At 47.7% G+C, this 21858-nt stretch overlaps 1 protein-coding gene across 3 annotated transcripts in view; it reads left to right on the forward strand.

Annotated features, from left to right (window-relative positions):
- RSPH10B (radial spoke head 10 homolog B) overlaps positions 1 to 21858 on the forward strand; it is a 79376-nt gene that overhangs the window by 53560 nt on the left and 3958 nt on the right. For 2 of the 3 annotated variants that reach the window (XM_058285777.1, XM_071211140.1), the window contains 4 exons: positions 6773 to 6880; positions 12463 to 12606; positions 17871 to 17996; positions 18586 to 18673. In XM_058285777.1, coding sequence (XP_058141760.1) covers positions 6773 to 6880; positions 12463 to 12606; positions 17871 to 17996; positions 18586 to 18673 — 466 coding nt within the window. The remainder of the gene's footprint in view (positions 1 to 6772; positions 6881 to 12462; positions 12607 to 17870; positions 17997 to 18585; positions 18674 to 21858) is intronic. The other variant, XM_058285779.2, reaches the window with a different exon arrangement.

Genomic DNA, 21858 nt, shown 5'->3' on the forward strand with positions numbered 1-21858 from the left:
CATTTATTTAGGTCTTCTTTGATTTCTTTTAGGAATGCATTGTAGTTTTTTAATACAAGTGCTTTATATCCTTGGTTAAGTTTATTCCTAAATATCTTATTCTTTTTTGTCACTATCGTAAATGAAATTTTTTCCCCTGACTTCCTCCTCAGATTGTTGATTACTAGTGTATAGAAACATTACTGATTTTTGCATCTTAATCTTGTATCCTGCCTCTCAGTTGAATTTGCTTATAAGCACTAGTAGCTTTGTTGTAGATTTTTTGGGATTTGTTAGGTATAAGATCATATCATCTGTGAATAGCAGAAGTTTTACTCTGCCTTTCCAATTTGGACACCTTTTATTTCTTTTTCTTGCCTGACTGCTCTAGCTAGACCCGCTAGCACTGTACTGAACAACAGTGGTGACAGTGGGCATCCTTATCTTGTTTCTGATCTCAGTGGGAAAGCTTTCAGTCTTTCACCTTCAAGCACAAGGTTAGCTGTGTGTTTTTTCATATATGCTCTTCATCATGTTGAGAAAGTTTCCTTAGATTCCTATCTTTTGGAGTATTTTTATCAAGAAAGGATGCTGCATTTTGTCAAATACCTTTTCTGCATCAAGATGATCATGTAATCTTTCTTCTTTGATCTATTAATGTTGTGTATTAGGCTAATTGATTTTTCTTGTGTTGAACCACCCTTGCATGCCTGGATAAAACCAACTTGATCATGATGAATAATTCTTTTAGTGTGTTCTTGGATTCAATTAACGAGTATTTTGTTGAGGATTTTTGCATCCATATTCTTTAAGGAAATGGGTCTGTAATTTTCTTTTTTTCATAATATCTTTATCTGACTTTGGTGGTATTGGTTCATAGAATGAGTTTGGTAGCATTCCTTCCTGCTCAATTTTTTGGAACAGTTTGAGTAAGATTGGTATTAAATCTTCTCTGAATGTTTGGTAGAAATTCACCTGTGAAGCCATATGGTCCTGGGCTTTTCATTTTGGGGAGTTGTTTGATGACTGTTTCAATCTCTTTGCTTGTCATTGGTTTGTTGGGTCTTCTATTTCTTCTAGGGTCAGTAGGTTGTTCATATATTTCTAGGAATTTTTCCATTTCATCTACATCATCTAGTTTGTCAGTGTACTGTTGTTTATAGTATGCTCTTATGACCTCTTTTATTTCTGTTGTGCCAGTAGTAATGTCCTCAATTTCATTTCTGATTGTATTTATTTGCATCTTCCCATTTTTTCTTTGTCAGTCTAGCTAAGGGTTTGTCAATTTTATTGATCTTGAAGAACCAACTTTTGGTTTAGTTAATTATCTCTACTGTTTTTTTGTTGTTGTTGTTCTCAATTTATTTCTGCTCTAATCTTCATTATTTCATTCCTTCTGCTTGCTTTGGACATAGTTTGCTGTTCTTTTTCTAACTTTTCCAGCTGTGTAGTTTAGTCATTTATTTTAGCTCTTTCTTCTTTGTTTCTGTAAACATTGAGAGCTATAAATTTCCCTTTTAGCAATGCTTTCCCTGCATCCCATAGGTTCCAATATGTTGTGTTTTTGTTTTTGTTTGTCTCAAGCTATTTACTGATTTCTCTTTCAATTTCGTCTTTGACCCACTGATTATTTGAGTGTTTAATCTCTATATATTTGCAAAATTTCCCTTTTCTGCCTGTTGTTGATTTCAGCTTTATTTCATTATCATCAGTAAAAGTGCTTTGTATAATTTTGATCTTTTAAAATTTATTGAGATCTGCTTTGTGACCCAACATATTGTCTATACTGGAGAAAGATACATGAGCAGTTGAGAAGAATGTATATTGTGCTGTTTTGGGGTACAATGTTCTATATATGTCTAGTTCATTTATCACATTATTCAACTTCTCTGTTTCTTTATTGATCCTCTGCCCAGATGATCTATCCGATGATGAGAGTGGTATATTGAAGTCTCTAACTATTATTGTAGAGATATCTATTTCTCCCTACAGTTTTGCCAGTGTTTGCCTCATGTAATTTGGGGTATCCTGGTTATGTGCATATACATTTATGATTGTTATTTCTTCCTGGAGATTGCCTCTTTTATTAGTATATAATGACCTTCCTTATCTCTAATAAAACATTTACTTTTTTAAAAGTCTATTTCATCCAATATAAGTATAGCTACTGCAGCTTTTTTGTTTGTTTTGGTTTCTTTTGTTTACTGCATGCATGGAATATCTTTTTCCTATCTTTCACTTTCAATCTACTTGTATCCTTGGGTCAAGTGTGAGTCTCTTGTGGACAACATATAGATGGCTTATATTTTCTTATCCATTCTGCCAGTCTTTGTTTCTTGATTGGGGAGTTTAATCCGTTAACAGTTTTTATTTCACCCATTTTGATCTTTGGTTTGTATCTGTCATATCTTGTTTTCACCATTCTTTTTACATTTTTAGTTACTTTTACTGATATAATCTTCATTTGTAGACTCTCTCAAGCCTCTCTATCCTGTCTTTTCTTTTCAGGCTGTAGCACTCCCTTTAATATTTCCTGCAAAATTGGTTTCTTCATTACAAGCACTCTCAGTTTCTGTTTATCTGTGAATATTCTAAACTTGCCCTTATTTTTGAAAGACAGTCTTGCCAGATATAAGATTCTTGGCTGGCAGTTGTTTTTTCCACCAGTAAATAAATATATACATTATTGCTTCTTGCGTCCATGGTGAGAAATCAGCCCTTAATCTTATTGGGCATCACCTATATGTAATGATTTGCTCCTCCCTTGCTGCTCTCAGGAGTCTCTCTCTTCCTTCCCTCTTCCCTGAGTTGGCTCCTTCATCCATTTCCTCACTATTCCTGCTTGTTGCCTGCAACTGCTGTCTGCTCACTATTTTTGTTTATTGTCTTCTTGTTGTCACTTGTTTTTTGCTCATTGTCTGTATGTTTCTTCTTTAGGAGGAACTGGGAACCAAACCCACGACCCCCCCCATGTGGGAAGCAGGTGCCCAACTGCTCAAGCCACATCTGCTCCTTGCTCATTTTGGGTACTTTTGCTCATTGTGAGCTCACTGTCCTGCTTGCTGTTCTTTCATGCTCATTGTCTGCTTGTCTGCTCCTTGTTTTTCTCTTGTTGTCTGCTCATTGTTTTTGCTCATTGTCTGCTCGTTGGTCCTGCTCATTGTCTTCTCATTGTTTGTCTTCTTTAGGAGGCACCAGTAACTGAACCAAACCTCCCATGTGGGAGGTGGGCACCCAACCGCTTAAGCCATATCCACTTTCCAGGATTCTTTCTTTATCTTTGACATTTTACATTCTGATTAGTCTGTGTCTTGGAGTAGGTCTATTTAGATTTATTTGGATGGGAATACATTGTGCTCCACGTCCTTCAATAAAGTGGGGACTTTTCTACATTATTTCTTCAATATTCTTTCTGTTCTCTTTCCCTTCTCTTCTCCTCAACACCTATGACATATATGTTTGCATATCTCTTGTTGTCGTTTAGTTCCCTGAGACCTGTTCAGTTTTTCCCATTCTTTTATATGTTTGCATTCAGAGGCCCTGTCTTCAGGCTCATTCATTCTCTCTTCTGCCGTTTCAAATCTGCTATTATATGCCTCCAGTGACTTTTATATTTCATTTATTCAGCCTTTCATTCCCATAAGCTCTGTTATTTTTCGATGTATGCCTTCAAGTTCTTCTTTGTGCTCACCTAGTATCTTCTTAATGTCCTTAATCTCTTTAGCCATCTCATTTGGATGGCTATTTGTTTGAACATCTATGATTAGTTGTCTCAAGTCCTTTATGTCATCTGGAGGCTTAGTTTATTCCTTTGACTGGGTTCTACCTTCCTGTTTCTTGGTATCTTGGTATGGATTGTAATTTTTTTGTTGGTGTCTTGGCATCTGATTTACTAGATGTATATATTCTTGGCCCCTTTTCTCTCTTTAATCTTGGGCTTTCTATATGATTGACTTTGTGCTATAGTACCCCCACCACCTTTGATACCTGGTGAAACTTAATTTGGAACTTTATAGTGGCTCATGTTTGGCCAGTATGAATTTTTTCAGCTCTTTTTCTTCTGGTTCTTGGACTCTCTACCTTACTGGTTGCAGAATAGGAGCTGAGGATAGGTGGGTACTGGAAGTCATGGAGGCTGAACCATCCTGCACTGTCCCAGGAGCCTATGAAGCTTCTCCCACCTTTTTCCCCTGCCAGGGGTAGGGACGGAGCTGCAGCCATGTGAGTAATCCAAGTCACACAGGCCAAGACCATCTGCAGTTGCCTGAAAGACTTAATGAAGCTCCCTGACCCTTCTTCTCCTGCCCGGAGTAGGGATGGAGCCACAGGTCTGGGCAGTAAACCAAGCTGTGTGGGTCAAAACTGACTGGAGTTGTCCAGGTGGACTGATGAAACTCCAGCCCCCCTCCTTTCCTGCCAGGGGCGGGAACGGAGCCTCTGGTATGCCCAGCAATCTAGTCCGTGCAGGTTGAAAGTGACTGCAGTTCCAGGAGAGGGTGAGGGAGCACTGTCCCTCCTCCTGCTGTCAGGGGGGAAGATGGAGCCACAGGAGTGCCCAAGACTCTATTCTGTGTGGACCGAAAGTGCCCACAGTTGCCCGGAGAGGCTGAGGGAACACTGACCCCTTCCTATCCAATGGGGACAGAGATGTATCCACAGGTTTGTTCACGGATCTAGTCCATGCAGGTTGAAAGTGCCTGCAGTTGCCCCACAGAGGCTGGCGCAGGTCCCCCCAGCCTCTTCCCTGCTGGAGGTGGGGCTGGAGCCTAGGCTAGGGCTTTAATCCGACCTGGGTGGGAAGGAGCCAGTCCCTACCTTCAGTGTGATTCTTAATCAGCCCTGCCTTCCCTCCTCCTGGGGGTGGAGGTAAAATGGGGTCTACTGGCCTCTTTCCGAGTTGGACAGGTTCAAACATCTCCTGTTCTAAGGACTGGACTTTAGCCAGCTGAATTTACTAATCACTAGCTGGAATCAGTGCTTGACCATCTCTTCCTTCCCCATTTTTGGGACATGGAGCTTCCAACTCCAGCCAGGGAGTAGCTCCTGAGGCAGCGTGAGCCACCAGCTCCTCAGTGTGGAGTGCTCTACTTATGAATCTTCTCTGTAGATGGGCAGTTTCCTCCTCCCACTCCTTCAAGGATGTTGCAGGATGCTCTTCTGGTCTCCTGACCCCCCCCAAACCGGTGATTTGATTAGCTCTGACTGATTACAAACTGCCCTGGAGGACGAGCTGACTCCCGGAGCTCCTCACTCTGCCGCCAGCTTCTGAGCTGGTTTTCACATGAATGTAAAATATCTCTTCTCTCACTAAAGAAATGAATGACTGAGGGAGGGGGTTTTCTCTGCTCTTTACCTTGTCTCTGTTCCCTCCAAGTCCATTGTCTTCATTTGGCTTTTTTTTTTTTAAGATTTATTTTTTATTTATTTCTCTTCCCTTCCCCTTTCCCCCCACCCCCAGTTGTCTGCACTCTGTGTCCATTCGCTGTGTGTTCCTCTGTGACTGCTTCTATCCTTACCAGCGGTACTGGGAATCTGTGTTTCTTTTTGTTGTGTCATCTTGTGTCAGCTCTCCATGTGTGCGGTGCCACTCCTGGGCAGGCTGTACTTTCTTTCGTGCTGGGCGGCTCTCCTTATGGAGTGCACTCCTTACGCATGGGGCTCCCCTATGCAGGGACACCCCTGCGTGGCCCGGCACTCCTTGCACGTATCAGCACTGCGCATGGGCCAGCTCCACACGAGTCAAGTTGGTCCAGGGTTGAAACCGTGGACCTCCCATGTGGTAGGCAGAGGCCCTATCCATTGGGCCAAGTCCGCTTCCCTTCATTTGGTTTTGTTCTCTGGCTATCTCTCACGTGTCCTCCCCAGTACTCTGGCAGTGTATCGTAGATGAGTGGCATCAGCTCAGGGTGGGGTAATCAAGCCAGGCCCCCCAGCTGTCAGTATTGATAAATCCTTTCTCTTGGGAGTGCAGCTTTCCAAGTTTTATTTTACTTATTTCTTCCACACACTCGTTGTTTGCACTTGCTGTGTCTGTCTTGTTTCCCTAGGAGGAACCAGGAACTGAACTCGGGACCTCTGATGTGGGAGGGAGGCACTCGACCTGCTTGAGCCACCTTCACTCCCTTGCAACTTTCAAGAGAAGGTTTCTCCTAACTGCTGCCTGGGCATAGGAACCTGGCTTTCACAGGTCTTAGAATAGAATGAAAGGAAGAGGTGGGGAGTGGGGCGCGTCACCAAAACTGACTTTCTCTTCATCCTTGTTTTCAGTATGGCCCTGTGACTTTAGGGGAGCCATATATACCCCAGGCCAAATTCTCTCTGGTCCATTATCTCCAGCTTAGATGGGGAAAGGGTCTCCACCAAGACTTTCAGCGAGTCTTCCCGTGGTCAGCTCCACCTGTAGCTTGTAGGTGGGCCTGAGAGCCTACAGCTCGGCAAGTCTTGTGCCTGGTCTCCTTGGCTGTGGCATGGAGCTCTCTGTTTCCCTGATCTGTCAAGTCCATCAGTCCAGCGCTCTCCAGCCGAGAACTGTGCTGAGAGCACCGCCTGGTCTGCTACTCTCCACTCTCTTTGTGCTGCGTGTTTATGCCTCTAAAGGGTTGTTTGGCTGTTATCCTAGAGGGAAGAGGTAAAGACCAGTGTTCATCCAAAAGACTTTTTGAAATTATCAGTTTTAAGATCTTAAATTTTTGTACATTCCTTTAAAGTGTTACACTGATATAATTTGACATAAATATATACAGCTGTTTATCACTATAGACCTTTACGGTTTGGTTGGTTGTTTCTTTTACAGGACTTTAAAATGATAACTAAAGAATTATCAGCAACCAGATTTGTGGAGGTCATAGCAGAGGATAATCCTTTTATACATGATGGAATTGACAGCAACTTTGAACTTGAGGTTTGTAAAGAGGTGTCACAAATTGTACAGATCCAAATCAGACTTTTTCCCCGCCTTGGGTACCAAGAACGAAGATTTGATTGTAAAGAATTCTAACCAAAATGCACACACCCACACATATCCTAAATTATATTAGAAAACTAGGTATTAAATTAGGAAGAATAGTATTTCTGATATTAGGAAATAACGAATGAAATCAAAACTATGTGGGTATTTCTTGGATACTTTATTCAATAATTCAGTTACTTGTATTGTTTTCGTAGTATTTTCATAGAAGTCATGTACATGTCAAAAACATTAATTGATCTCCTCCTCCCAATGAATGAGAGAGAAATCTCTTCAAGTTTTAATATTTCTTGCTGGGGGGCTTTGGGCAAGTCAGACTCCCTCAGATTCTGTCTTTTCGTCTGTAAAGTGATGGGAGGCAACAAGTAGATCTCTGTTTTCCGTATTTGCTCTTTCTGGGTGTCCATCTGCCTTCCGCCAAGTTGTCCCTGCAGGACTGGGAAGGGATCTGCTGAGGGCAGGGAGCAGAGGCCCCCGCAGCCTTGCCATGAAGAAAGTCACAGCCAGACCTTGCTGTTGCCGTGACTTCCGCAAGCTTGACCTCACGCGTCCCCAGGCAAAATCAAAGCTCTGCTGAAATCCTCTAAACGCTCTGCCTACCCCACCCTGCACGCTCAGCGGACTCTGTGGAGGAGAGCCCAGGGGACACCCTGCCTGGTGCCCTGTTCCCCCCGTGACTGGTAGGCTGCCCTGTAAGTAGACCGCCTTTCCCTGCCCGGCTGGCTACCTTTCCCAACCCCTGTGGGACATTTTCCTACTTTCTTCTCCGTCTTCCAACTCTAGCACCTTCTCCCCCATCCTCACTCTGCTGTGGCTTCCTAACTGCACCGAGAAAACTGAAGCCATTCGAAGAGCATTTGCCAACTCTGCACCCGCCTGTGCCTGCTGCCCACACACACCTTCTGCTTGTTACGGGGCCGGTCCCTCCCCTGGGGACTTGAGACCCTCTGTCATTAGAGCAGAATTTCTCTCTCGACTGGACACATTCAAACATGCTCGTTTCTCCCATCTTAAAAACAAACGAAACAGCCGTAACAAAAACCCTTCTTTTTTGCTATCTCCCCGCTCTCTCTTCTTACCTTTGGAGCAAAACTCTCGGAAAGCTTTCTGCACAGTTTATCTCCAACTCCTCTCCTCCCATTCTTTTTTTTTAAATTGAGATTAAATTTAACATGAAATCAACCATTTAGAAATGTGCAATTCTGTCATCCCCAAAAGAAACCCAGTACCCCCCAATCAGCGCCTCCCTCCATCCCTGAGGCAACCACTAATTTACTTGCTGTGTCTCCAGATTTGTCTCTTCTGGATACTTCGTAAAAACGGAATAATCCAATCCGTGGCCTTCCGTGGAAGGACGCCTCTTCTTTTGTTGCCCCACCCCAGCCAGGCACCTGTCCCCCCAGTCCTGCGTGGCGGTCTCCGGGGCCCTCCACGTCGACACATGCGGCGGTCCCTTGTCAGTTCCCACTTCCCACGCCCTCGCAGCAGCATTTGAAACAGTGCATCCCTCTCTCCTGAAACACATCCTTGCCTCAGCTTCCCAGGCCCCACGTTCTCAGTGTTCCTCGACGCTTCTCAGACTTCTTTTCTGACTCATCTTCTGCCAGACGCTCACTGCCGAGCACCTGGGCGCCGCTGGGTCCCCTCCGCTCACCGTGCTCGCCCGGCCTCCCGTCTTTGCCTGTCCACCCAGCCGCCTGCGCTGAGACTCCTCTGGGTGACCCACAGCTCAGCGCCCCTCGCCGAGGTGCTGGCCCCTTCCTCCAGCCCACCACCCTCAGCTCACACCGCTGTGGAGAGCGGAGAGCAGTGCGGCCCTGCGGCTGTGTCAGCCGAACCTGGGCGCCCCTGGACTCCTCTCCTTCTCTCACACCCCCATTCGGATCCTTAGGAAACCCCGGGGCCCCACTTGTGGAAGGCACCCAGGCTCCCACCTCTGCTACCACCCTGGCCAGCGCCACGGGCCACTCTCCCTGGAAGCGGCGTGGCCGCCTTCTGGAGCTCCCCGAGCCGTCCGCGTCCTACGAGCCGCGCTCCAGGCAGCCCGAGGCGGTTCATGCCGTCCCCCTGCTCACAGCTCCTCGGGGCTTCTGGTCTCAGCATAAAGGCCAAGTCCGTGATGGTGGCAGCACAGCCGCCTCTCTGAGTCCCTGTCCTGCCACGCTCCTCCCCAGCCCCCTTATTGGGGCCACACTCTCATGCTGTTCCCTGAATATATCAATCACGGGTCTGCCTCAGGACATTTGCATTTGCTCCTCCCCTGTCTTTTTCTTTTTTTTAAAAAAAAGATTTATTTATTTATTTATTTAATTCCCCGCCCCCCCCCCCCCCAGTTGTCAGTTCTCTGTGTCTGTTTGCTGCGTCTTGTTTCTTTGTCCGCTTCTGTTGTTGTCAGCTACACGGGAAGTGTGGGCGGCGCCGTTCCTGGGCAGGCTGCACTTTCTTTTGCCCTGGGCGGCTCTCCTTACGGGGCGCTCTTGTTTCTTTGTCCGCTTCTGTTGTTGTCAGCTACACGGGAAGTGTGGGCGGCGCCGTTCCTGGGCAGGCTGCACTTTCTTTTGCCCTGGGCGGCTCTCCTTACGGGGCGCACTCCTTGTGCGTGGGGCTCCCCTAAACGGGGGACACCCCTGCGTGGCGTGGCACTCCTTGCGCGCATCAGCACTGCGCATGGGCCAGCTACACACGGGTCAAGGAGGCCCGGGGTTTGAACCGTGGACCTCCCACGTGATAGGCAGATGCTCTATCCATTGAGCCAAGTCTGCTTCCCCCCTTTCATCTCTTAATAAAACTCATCCATCACCTTGAACAAAAACTTCATAGAAAAATTTCAGAGAGACAAGATGTAGGAACAGCATGAGCAAAAAAGATTACTAAAAAAACCCACGACCTTGTTGTGGGTCACATTTTGTTTTCTGTTTTAAAGATTTAATTTATTTATCCCTTTCCCCCATTGTTTGTGCTTGCTGTCTGCTCTCTGTGTCCAATTGCTGTGTGCTTGTCTTCTCTTTAGGAGGCACCAGGAGCTGAACCTGGGACCTCCCATGGGGAGAGAGGTGCTCAATCACTTGAGCCATCTCCGCTCTCTGCTTTATTGTGTCTCTCACTGTGTTTCCTCTTTGTGTCTCCTTGTTGCATTATCTTGCTGTGTCAGCTTGTTGTGTCAGCTCACCATGCCAGCTCTGCTGCCTTGCTTGTCCTCTCCAGGAGACACTGGGAACCAAACCCAGGACCTCCCAGGTGGTAGGCAGGCGCTCAATCCCTTGAGCTACATCTGCTTCCCAGGTCACATTTCTAATGTGAAAGTAGTTTCAAGGTCAGTGACAACAGGTGCCTGGGTGGGGCAGAGACTTTGCTAATTATTTAACACTAAAGACAACAGGCACTTTATAACCATTATCTCATTTTATCCTCATGACAAAATATGTGACACTAATACCATTTTTACAGATAAAGATCATGAAGCTCGGGGAGGTTTAGCCACTTGTCCCAGGCCACACATCTGGTAAATGGCAGAGCCAGAATTCCAGTTTGGTCTGTGTGTTTCCAGGGTAGAGCTGAGAGATTTTGATGCCTTGGGGAGGGGAGAGCCAGCAAATTGGTGAAAGCTGCTGGGAGGGGGATTTGGGTGACCTGGGGGTGTATGACTGAGGGCTGGGTGAAGGAGGGGTCAAGTTTGGGCAGGGGCCCAAGAGACTAGAAATGTCCTCCTCTACTATGCTTATGCCATTTTGCCATCTTCACGTAGGTCTCAGCCAGCTGTTAGAACAGGGAGGACGGGGCTGCGGGGTAAGCCCAGCAGGCTGAGGGTCCAGACCTCGTGGCCATGACAGGTGGGAGAACAAGGTCTCTGCCCAGCGGTCCCCACACAGGGACCCCCGGGCAGCGGCAGGCCCCTGTGGCCGGCGCAGGAGGGCCCCTGGCACCAGGCCCGCCGGCAGGGCTTGCTAGGTGGCAAAACGCCTGCTCGTCCTTTGGATCCACAGGCATCTTTTTTTTCACCGAGACCACAAATATTTCTAAATACACATATACCCGACATTTCAGGAACCTGGGAGCTGGGAGCACCCCTTTCTCCCTGTCCTCTTCCCGGGGCTCTTGTAGAAACCCAGCCTGGGCTGAGAAAATGTCTTCTGATGCTTCCTCGCAGGAAACCCCGCGAGGGGCACTGGCGGGCTCTCCCCGCTCCTCATGTCCACATCCACCAGTCCCCGGTGGTTACGGACAATGGGCCGTGAGACTTCTGCTCACAGCCCATTGTCCATTCCTGTTCAGATCAAATTCAGGATACAGCTCTTTGTGATGCCACCTCGGATCACAACTAGTGACCCCAGCAGCATCTGGCCTACAGCCCTGATGCTTCTACTCGTGGAGCTGAGAGGTGTGTCCTCCAACTCATCTACATTGTCGCTTGCAGATAGTAATTGGGAGATCTCCTTGTCCAGCAGTTCCCTCTTCTCCTTCGGTTTCTGAATGTCAAGCTGTGTTGGAGATTTGGACCCGAAGGGTATCGGGAATTAAAGAAAGAGAAAAGGAGAGAGTGAAACAAAGAAACGAAAGAAAGAAAAGAGAGCTGGGATCAGGGGGTCTGCGAGTAATCACTCCTCAGACAACTTTATTTTCTACCTGCGGCATTATATATATATATACTCAAACTATCGAGATAACAAGCAGTGCAACTACACATTAACAAGACTCGTAAATTAAAGAACTTATCTCAAAGTACAAAGATTTAGTATTCTTTTCAAACTACAACATGTGTTTGCTCGTATTTCTCCCTGCCCCGGACATCTCTATCCTGCTGACTCAAAAGGCTTAATTGCTGCATTCCTGTGTTAAAAACGTAGCCATGGAAACAGCACGTCTCCCTTTGCGAGACCACCATGCCTCAGTTTCCAACAAAGCTGCCAGACCTGGGGGAAAGTTGAGGGGATTGGAAGGTCCCATGGCTACTTTTGGAAAGTCCTGGTTGGGTCCTGGAGGGGAATCCCCGTGAGAAGGCTAAATGGGCCTTGAGTCCGCTCTGGGAAGACAGGGGTACTCCTGAGCCCTGGGTTCTGGGGTCCCCAACCCAGGGGAGTCCGCAGCACAGGAGGGTTCAGGGTGAGAGGTGAAGAGGGGCCTTAGGCCTGTGAGTAACTTGAACCCTGGGCCGGAGATCAAGAACGGCCATAATGCGAGTTGCATCCGCCCCCTGAGCTACAGGCATCTTGAGCTCTAGTTGTTCAAGAAAAAGGGAAATACTTTTGAAAAAGACTTTCCTCCTTAGCTAATATAAATTCTAAAAAATAAAATGTTTGCATCGTGTAGTAAAACGACTTGTGCATCTAACGATAGACTATACATCACAATAAATCTCTAAATGCTGTAGCTTCATTGCAAATGTTTTACAACCATGATGCTGGAGCATTTAATGAGGTGGTATTCTCTGGAGAATAGAAGTGAACAGCAAAATGCATTTCTCATCCACCTCGAGGTGGGACAGAATGAATAAGAGTCTATGTTTGCTTTTATTTCAGTTGGTGTTCCTTGAATTCTTTGAAGCTCTCTTAAGCTTTGCACTCATCTCTGTTACTGACGAAATGACGAAATCACATTTAAATGTTCCAAATGATGATTTGTCTGGAAACAAATATGGAAGTATTCAGGCAGTAGTAAATCAGGTAACAAATAATATCTTAGCATTTTCAGAACTTGGAGATCTTCTGGAATGGTTGTAACGCTTCTAGGAAATAGTATAAAGATTTCTTCCCCCCCTCTACATTTTGAAGGGAGTGTATTGTCCTTTTCCCTTTTTTCAGTCAGGGAAAATATATTTCCTTGTCATGACACAGGAAGTAGGCTTCCAGCCACAGCAGTGGAGCATCATGATGAAGTTCAGAGTGCCAGTGGTATCTCGATGGCCTACGCGGTTTAGAAAACTTGAAGTATTTTACTATTGAGTGTTCAGTTGTATGTATCTAGTGGTCATAAGAGTGGAAAGCCTGCCCCAGAGCAAAGAAGTCCTGAGTGAACATAAGATGCTGACGAGGTCACTGAGAACTGGGCTGCTCAAGGGCTGACACTCCGGGGTCTCAGCGTGAGACCTAGGGAGTGAGAATAGCATTGCCTGTCACCTGGAGCATCCAGCCCTGGGTCCTATTGAGACAAACCCACTTTTTGGTGGGGGTGTCAGGTTAGTAGGTTGGAAGGATTTCTGCCTTCTAATCATCCTTTGGGTCCATGAGGAGAGGCCAGGGGGCCATTTACGTGCCACAGCTGGGAAGCTCTCAGAGCATCTCCCCTACAGATCCCTTGGGTGGGCTCCAGAGCTGTGTGCTGGGGCCTCATGTGCAATTTCAGTGTCTCAGTGCCCACATTAGCCAGCTTTGCCTCCCCGGGGTGAGGATATGTTACGACTGATGACTTCTCCAAGACATCAAAGCTCTGCTCATGGGTCACATGTGGGTGTGGGGCTCCACTCTGAGGGACGTGGGTGTCCCTTTTGAGTTCGTGTATGAGCCCATGGATGGCTTTGCCACAGACTTCAGGAATGTGGGTATTAACACGCTGGTCAAGGGAACATACTTAGAAACTCCTAGTTTCCAACACGGCACTCCATGTAGCTTCTGTGTTCTTTTTATGCCTTGTAATAATAACTTGGTCCAGGTTCTAGTTCCCATCAGCATTTTCTGGAAATTGGATGTTCGTGTCATGTTCCAAGAGAATCCCTACTCTGTTTTGACCAGTAATTGTGGGATGGTGTTTGGGATCCACAGAGATGCTCATCTTAAAGCCTAATAAAACTTGATCTTCTTGCTCAGCTTGCAGCAACTTCACACATTCCAGTAACTTAGGGAAATCAAGGTGGTAGAATGTTCTCCAAAGAAGAAAGAGCTGCACAGAGAGTGAGCAAGCCCCAGGCATCTACAGAAGGCATCCCTTGAGTTGTCCGCTGAGAATACTGTTATGCACATGTGTGTGAGGAAACTACTGGAAGCCAAAGTGAGAACCACCAGAAAGGAGAAGTAGAATAATCTCTAGAGCTCACACATGGCTGGAATAATTCCCATTCCCAAGAACCAGAATGGAGATGCTGCATGATATATGGGGCACTGGGTTGGGTACTGTGATAGTTTGAAGTTTTTTTGTGAATCCCGGAAAAGATCGTGTTGTTAAAACGAATCTATTTCTGTGGGTGTGATACCCAGTGATACCCATTGATTGCATTAGATTTCCTTCAGGGACCTTTGATTAGATCACTTTAGGGCCTTTGACAGGACTATGTCAGTGAGGCATGACCCAGGTTAGGTCTCCATCCTCTTCTGGAGTCTTATGTAATCTGAAAGCAGAAAGACAGCTACCACTTTGCCCTGCCATGTGAGAGAGAGGCCTTCAGGAACAGCAGAGATTGGCTACCATCTTGCTTTGCCTGTGTGGCAGGACTCCAGGAACTGCCAGCAGACAACCTTTGGTGAGAAAGGATTGCTGATGGTGCATTGAGCTGGACATTTCACTGCATCAGAACTGTAACCTTTTACCCCAAATAAATTCCCTTTATAAAAGTCAACACATTTCTGGTATATTCATTGGCAGCCTTTGGCAAACTAAGACAGATACTTTAAAAAGGGTATTGCTTCAGGTTTCAGGCCAATTTGGCCCCAGACTAAAGGCCGCTTTGGCCTACCTAACAAACCCTAAAAGGCAAACCTTGAAAGGATCAAACTATTTCCAAGTAACTTAATTGCATCTTAGATGGAAGTACAAAAATATTTAAAAGGACACCAAAAAATTGCAGCACTCAACAATGTAAAACATGAAATTTCTGCATACAATAAAAAAAATTACCAGGTATGTGAAAAAGCAGGAAAGTATGACCTATAATTAGAAGGATGTCAATGGAAATAACATTGGTGACAGAATTAATAGATAAATACTTATTGTAAATATGCTCTGTGTTCAAAAGGTAGAGGAAAACATGAGCATGTTGAGGAGTGACATTAAAGATGTTAAAAAAGGGAAACGGACTTTGGCCCAGTGGTTAGGGCATCCGTCTTCCATATGGGAGGTCCGCGGTTCAAACCCTAGGCCTCCTTGACCTGTGTGGAGCTGGCCATGCGCAGTGCTGATGCGTGCAAGGAGTGCCGTGCCACGCAAGGGTGCCCCCCGCGTAGGGGAGCCCCACGCGCAAGGAGTGCGCCCGTGAGGAGAGCCACCCAGCGTGAAAAGAAAGAGCAGCCTGCCCAGGAATGGCGCCGCCCACACTTCCCGTGCCGCTGACGACAACAGAAGCGGACAAAGAAACAAGACGCAGCAAATAGACACCAAGAACAGACAACCAGGGAAGGGGGGGAAATTAAATAAATAAATAAATCTTTAAAAAAAAAAAAAAAAGATGTTAAAAAAAAGACCCAAATTTATAGAGATGAAAAATACACTGAATAGGATTAACAGCAAATTAGACTCTACAAAAGAAAAGATTAGTGAACTTGAAGACACAGTAATAACAATGATTCAAAAGAAAACACAGGGAATAAATGAACAGCGCATCAGTGGGCTGTGAGACTTTCAGCAGCCTAATATATGGTAATTAGCATTCCAGGAGGAGGGGGAAACAGAAAAATTATTTGAAGAAATGATGGCTGAAAAATTTCCAAAATTGATGAACACTCTGGACTTGTAGATCTAAGAAACTCAACAAATCCCAGCTGAAGAAAGGTGATGGAGACTACATCAAGGCACATCATAATCAAATTTCTTTAATCGGTGATAAAGAGAAAATCTCTAAAGTATCCAGAGATAAAGACAAAGAATGCCCAGAGGAAGAGAGATGACACCAGACTTGTTGCTATGGAGCACCATCTTTAAAGTACTGAAAGAAAAAGAAAAATTGTCAATCTGGAATTCAACACCCAGCCAAAAGATCTTTCAAATGTGAAGATGAAATAGGCTTTTTGGACATACAAAAGCTTAAAGAATTCATTACCAGAAGACCTGCCTTTATAGGAAATGTTAAAAGAAGTCCTTCAAGCAAAAGGAAAATGATACCAGATGGAAATGTGGATCTACACAAAGGAATGAAGAGCATTAGAAACGATAGCTATGTGAATAAATATAAAATACTCCTTTTCTTCATTTTTAAATCTCTTTAAAAAATAATTGACCATTTAAAGCAAAACTAGTAGCAATGTTTGTGAGGCTTATGATATATACAGTAGGATGACAGTAGTCCAAAGGCTAGAAGAGGGGAAATGGAAACATACTTTCTTAAGATTTTTATACTGGATGTGAAGTATAATATATTGTTACTTGAAGATAGGCTGTGCTAAGTTAAAGATGTATGCCATAGACCCTAAAGCAACCATTAAAACACCAACATCAACAACTGTGGTGAATAAGTCTGCAAAGGAGATAAGGTGGGATTATAAAAAATACTCAATCCAAAAGTCAGCAGAAAAAGGGAAAAAGAAAAAGAATAGATGGGACAAAGAGAATGCAAACAGCAAGATGGTAGATAACTGTTTTAAATGTAAATGATCTAAACATCCCAAATAAAAGGTAGAGATTATCATATTGAAAAGAAAAAATCAAGACCCACCTAAGAGCTGTCTACAGTAAACCACTTTAAATATTAAGACATAAATAGGTGAAAGTAAAAACAAAAAAAGATATACCATGCTAACACTAATCAAAGAAAGCTGGGATGGCTAAATCAGTATCAGACAAAATAGGTTATTTTGTTAGAGCAAAGAGCATTACCAGGGCTAAAGAGGACCATATCACAATGCTAAAGGTTTCAGCTAATCCTGAATGGGTACATGTGTTATAAGAGTCTCAAAGTACATGTAGCAAAAGCTTGTAGGATAGAAAGGAGACAGCAGCCTTCTCTCAATAATTAATAGAGCATGTACACAGAAATTCGATAGGAATACAGATTTGACTAGCTATGTCAACCAACTGACCTAAATGATAATAGCAGAATCCATGCTCTTTTCCAGTATATATATATATTTTATTTCTCTCCCCTTCCCTGCCCACCTCCCCAACGTTGTCTTCTCTCTGTGTCCATTCACTGTGTGTTCTTCTGTGTCCGCTTGTATTCTTGTCAGTGGCACCTGGAATCTGTGTCTCATTTTGTTGCGTCATCTTGCTGCATCAGCTCTCCGTGTGTGCGGCACCATTCCTGGACAGGCTGCACTCTTTTCGCACCGGGCGGCTCTCCTTATGGGGTGCACTCCCTGCGTGTGGGGCTCCCCTATGCAGGGGACACCCCTGCGTGGCACGGCACTCCTTGCGCACATCAGCACTGCACGTGGGCCAGCTCATCGCACTGGTCAGGAGGTCCTGGGTTTGAACCTTGGACCTCCCATGTGGTAGGCAGATGCTCTATCCACTGGGCCAAATCTGCTTCCCCTCTTTTCCAGTATATATGAAACATTTACCATGATAGAGTGTGTCCTGGGTCATCAAACAAGTCAAGTAGTCAAAAACTGCAAACAACCCAAATGTCCATCAAGAAAAATTATAGAAAATCATTACAACACAAAAATGGTTGGCAACAAAAGAACTCATGATACCTGCAATAATATGGATGAATCTCAAAATAATTATGCTGACTGAAAACAGCCAGGCAAGAAAGGATATACACATACATCTTGCAGAAAATGAAGCTAATCTGTAGTGAGAGAAAGGAGATGAGTAGTTGCCTGGGCATAGGGGAAGAGGGATGGAGTATTAAAGGCCACAGGGAAACTTTTAGGGGTGATGGAGCTGTTCACTGTCTTGAATAAGGGGTTGGTTTCACAGGTGTATATGGATGTCAAAACTCATCAAGTCGTATCCTTTAAATGTGTGCAGCTGTAAATCATTTATACCTCCATGAACCCGTGTGTGTGCGCAGCTGTGTGTTGTGAAGAGAAGAACTATTATGTGTTTGTCTTTTGCTTAGAGCACTCAGAACAGAAGTCCAAGTGCCATGACTAGCCACGATTCCGATAATCACGGGACCAGCCCCAAGTCCTCTTCAAGCAAGTTAGGACCGTTGTTTGACGTCAGCAGGCTAAAGAAATTGGAGGTTTGTATAGATAATTAACCGTGTTAATTGTAATGCTCCATGGTTGTATCAGCCATCACTTAGCGCCTCCCGTGTGCTGAGCGGTCTTGTGGGCACTAAGGAAATAGCAAAGTGCTCATCCTCTCGTGGGCTTTCACGAGGGGGAGAGGGGACAGTAACACGTAGGACACTTCCTGGGCTTGACCACGCGCGGAGCCCGCCCCGGCTGCAGCTGGCTGAGGCCCCGCCAGCCTCCTGGCGTCTCCGTGCGGGGGTGAGGCCCAGGAAGGAAATGGCCCGCAGTGGCAGGGACAAGGAATTGTGTATCACAAATACCCTCCCAGTCAGCCCCGGGGAAGATATCCAAATCTTCAGGACTTTAGGGGAAGAGCCTTTGAGTAATTGCAATAACTGTTATTCATTTCCTTAAGAGTACAAATGTCAGTCTTTTATGCAGGTTGACTATTAAAAATGGTCACGTTAGCGCCAAGAGAATAGCGTCGTTGAAATTTTTCTAATTATCTATAATGGAAAAAAACTGGTTTTAGTTCAAATGACACTGAAATAATGTTTTGCTTTATGATTTTTTTTTTTCACCTAACAACCCAAGATCAAGAGGTCGCTAAGTGACGAAAGAGTTTCCAAACTTAATTTTAAACCTACAGGAAAAGGCTTTTCCCTCTTTTTATTTCAAAACGGTAAGTGTTCTGATTACAGATCTTGGCTATCGGCGCGTGGCTGACCCGCTAAGGTACCCGCGAGGCGAGCCTGCACGCGGGCGGGGGGCTCCCGTGACTGCCCGGGTGCGCGGGGGGGGACACAGTGGCCCTTCCCGGGCTGGCGCCGCGCTCGGCTCCCCAGGCGGCCTCTCCAGAGCCTCCTTCCCGGGTTTTTTAAACACGCGGAGGCTGGAAGCAGCAAGCAGAGCCTTCCCAGGCCCTCCACCGCCTCCCAACCCGTCCCTTCTTTTCCGTGGGGAAACGCCTCGGGTTGTCCCCACCCCCTGCTCGGCCGCGTCCCCCTGGCTCCTGGCCGCCTGCTTCGGCCCTCCACGGCCCAGGCAGGGCGCCCCAGGCCCCCGGGGGGCCCGCAGGCCGCCTCGAAGGCCTCGGCCCCACCCCCCCCCTCCTCGGGGCGGGCATGCCTGCCTCGTCACCCAGAGCCTCGTCACCCAGCACCTCGTCACCCAGCACCTCGTCGGCGCGCCACGTGCTCTCGAAGGTCCCTAGGAAAGGCCCCTCTCTCAGCCCCGGCCTACTTCATTGCTCGGCCCCTTTGTGTCCTGCCCAGCCCCCCCAGCCCCTCCACCCTCCCAGCCCCTCCATCGCCTCCACCCCCCTCAACCCCTCCAGTCCCCCAGCCCCTCCAGCTCATCCACCCCCTCCAGCCTCTCCAGCCCCTCAGCCCCTCCAGCCCCTCCAGCCCCCCAGCCCCCCAGCTCCTCCAGCCCCTCCAGTCCCCCAGCCCCTCCAGCTCATCCACCCCCTCCAGCCCCTCCAGCCCCTCAGCCCCTCCAGCCCCTCCAGCCCCCCAGCTCCTCCAGCCCCTCCAGTCCCCCAGCCCCTCCAGCTCATCCACCCCCTCCAGCCCCTCCAGCCCCTCAGCCCCTCCAGCCCCTCCAGCCCCTCCAGTCCCCCCAGCCCCTCCAGCTCATCCACCCCCTCCAGCCCCTCCAGCCCCCCAGCTCCTCCAGCCCCTCCAGCCCCCCAGCCCCTCCAGCTCACCCACCCTCTCCATCCCCTCCACCCCCTCCAGCCTCCCCAGCCCCTCCAGCCCCTCCAGCCCCTCCAGCCCCCCAGCCCCTCCAGCTCATCCACCCCCTCCACCCCCTCCAGCCCCTCAGCCCCTCCAGCCCCCCAGCTCCCCACCCCCCCTCCAGCCCCTCCAGCCCCCCAGCCCCTCCTCCATCACACTTATCCTGATGCGGTCCCCACACAACCCCTGCCCCTGCCCCTGCTCCTCACAGCGGCCCCCTGCTCCCGTGGCAGAGGCCACCCTCCTCTGCTGGCACCTCCGTGAAATCCTCTTCCCCTCCACTCGTCTCTCCCACCTCTCCTTGTCTTCTCCTTGTCCTCTTCCCTCTGGTCTGCACCCCGAGCCCCCAAGGTGGAGAGGTCTCTCCCGCGTTAGGGGCAGCGTCCCAGCAGGGAACCGAGGTGACTCAGGACTCTCCTGCCGCCTAGAACCAAGGAGCAGCTTGTAGAACAGAAATGTTAGAAAGAACGCTGCACCTGTAAGAAAACAAAAGCTCACCTGATAGTGGAGGAGAAAAGAATTTTATTAATGATGTTGCAAGAAAGTGGCCCTGGACCTGGATAAAATGGCCCCTGAGCCTAACAACAAGAAACAAAGCTATCTACACCCTCAACCGAACGTGCAGGTCCCTCCCCTGTTCCCCTTGCCTGGGTACTTCAGGGGTTACAGCCTATCCCAGAGGTCTAGCTTAGGGGGTTGCTGCTCTGACTACCCGATCGGGGTTCCCTACACGGGGCTGGGCAGCTCAACCCGTTCACCCCTCGTGGGCTGTTCAAATTGAGCGCGCTTTCACTACTGGCCCCGCCCCAGCACTCACCATTGGCTCTCCCTGCTCCAGCCCCGCCCCAGCACTCACCATTGGCTCTCCCTGCTCTAGCCCCACCCCTAGCACTCACCATTGGCTCTCCCTGCTCTAGCCCCGCCCCAGCACTCACCATTGGCTCTCCCTGCTCTAGCCCCACCCCAGCACTCACCATTGGCTCTCCCTGCCCCAGCTCCACCCCAGCACTCACCATTGGCTCTCCCTGCCCCAGCCCCGCCCCAGCACTCACCATTGGCTCTCCCTGCTCTAGCCCCACCCCAGCACTCACCATTGGCTCTCCCTGCCCCAGCCCCGCCCCAGCACTCACCATTGGCTCTCCCTGCTCTAGCCCCACCCCAGCACTCACCATTGGCTCTCCCTGCCCCAGCCCCGCCCCAGCACTCACCATTGGCTCTCCCTGCTCTAGCCCCACCCCAGCACTCACCATTGGCTCTCCCTGCCCCAGCCCCGCCCCAGCACTCACCATTGGCTCTCCCTGCTCTAGCCCCACCCCAGCACTCACCATTGGCTCTCCCTGCCCCAGCCCCGCCCCAGCACTCACCATTGGCTCTCCCTTGTTTGGGCACCACTTTTCACCACTTTGGTGTGCCAAAGCCCTGGAACCCCTGCCCTTCCTCCTCCAACAGGTGAGCCAGCTCCGCTTCCCCTTTGTGAAAATTAAACTTAACCCTTTCCCACAGATATAAAACTATAAATGGGTCCCTAACTCATGTGTTTTCACTGCTGCTGTCATTTGCTGGTAATTGCGCTGTAGCTCCAGCTACACCTCCATTTTGCCCCTGGTCTGCCTGGCCTTTCCTCCGGCGTCTATCGGGCACCCCCGAGGTGCCTGGGGCTGGGTCCTGCTCCTCTGCTGGGCTGCAGGGTGTCCCCTCCACGGCCTGGCAACCACGCCAGCAGCGGGGCCTTCCAGTTCTCATTTCTGGCCATGAGGGTCCAGTGGGGTGGAGAGTTTATTGGGGAAAGCAGGAAGCAATCTTTCCCCATGTTCTGTCCTGTTCAGGCCTTAATGAGAGCCCCGGAGTGTATATAATTCAGTTCTCTGGATTAAAAAAAAAATTAGTAACTAGAGAATCAGAACTGCTTAAAAGGAGGGAAAAAATGATGGTGATTCCAAGGAGTGACAGCTGATTTAATGTAGGCAAGGAGGGGGAAAAGAGAGCTAACCTCAGGGAAATTATGTTTTGTGAGAGAATAACCAGATTTTTAGCTGTCTAGACGAGAGAATTCCCACGAGCACATAGCTATCCTCATTTTAAGGCATTTCAAACCTTGAATCCGTAAAAGACAGATGTTGCCAAATAT

This window comes from Dasypus novemcinctus, chromosome 23 (assembly GCF_030445035.2).
Source record: "Dasypus novemcinctus isolate mDasNov1 chromosome 23, mDasNov1.1.hap2, whole genome shotgun sequence".
Classification (NCBI taxonomy): Eukaryota; Metazoa; Chordata; class Mammalia; order Cingulata; family Dasypodidae; genus Dasypus; species Dasypus novemcinctus.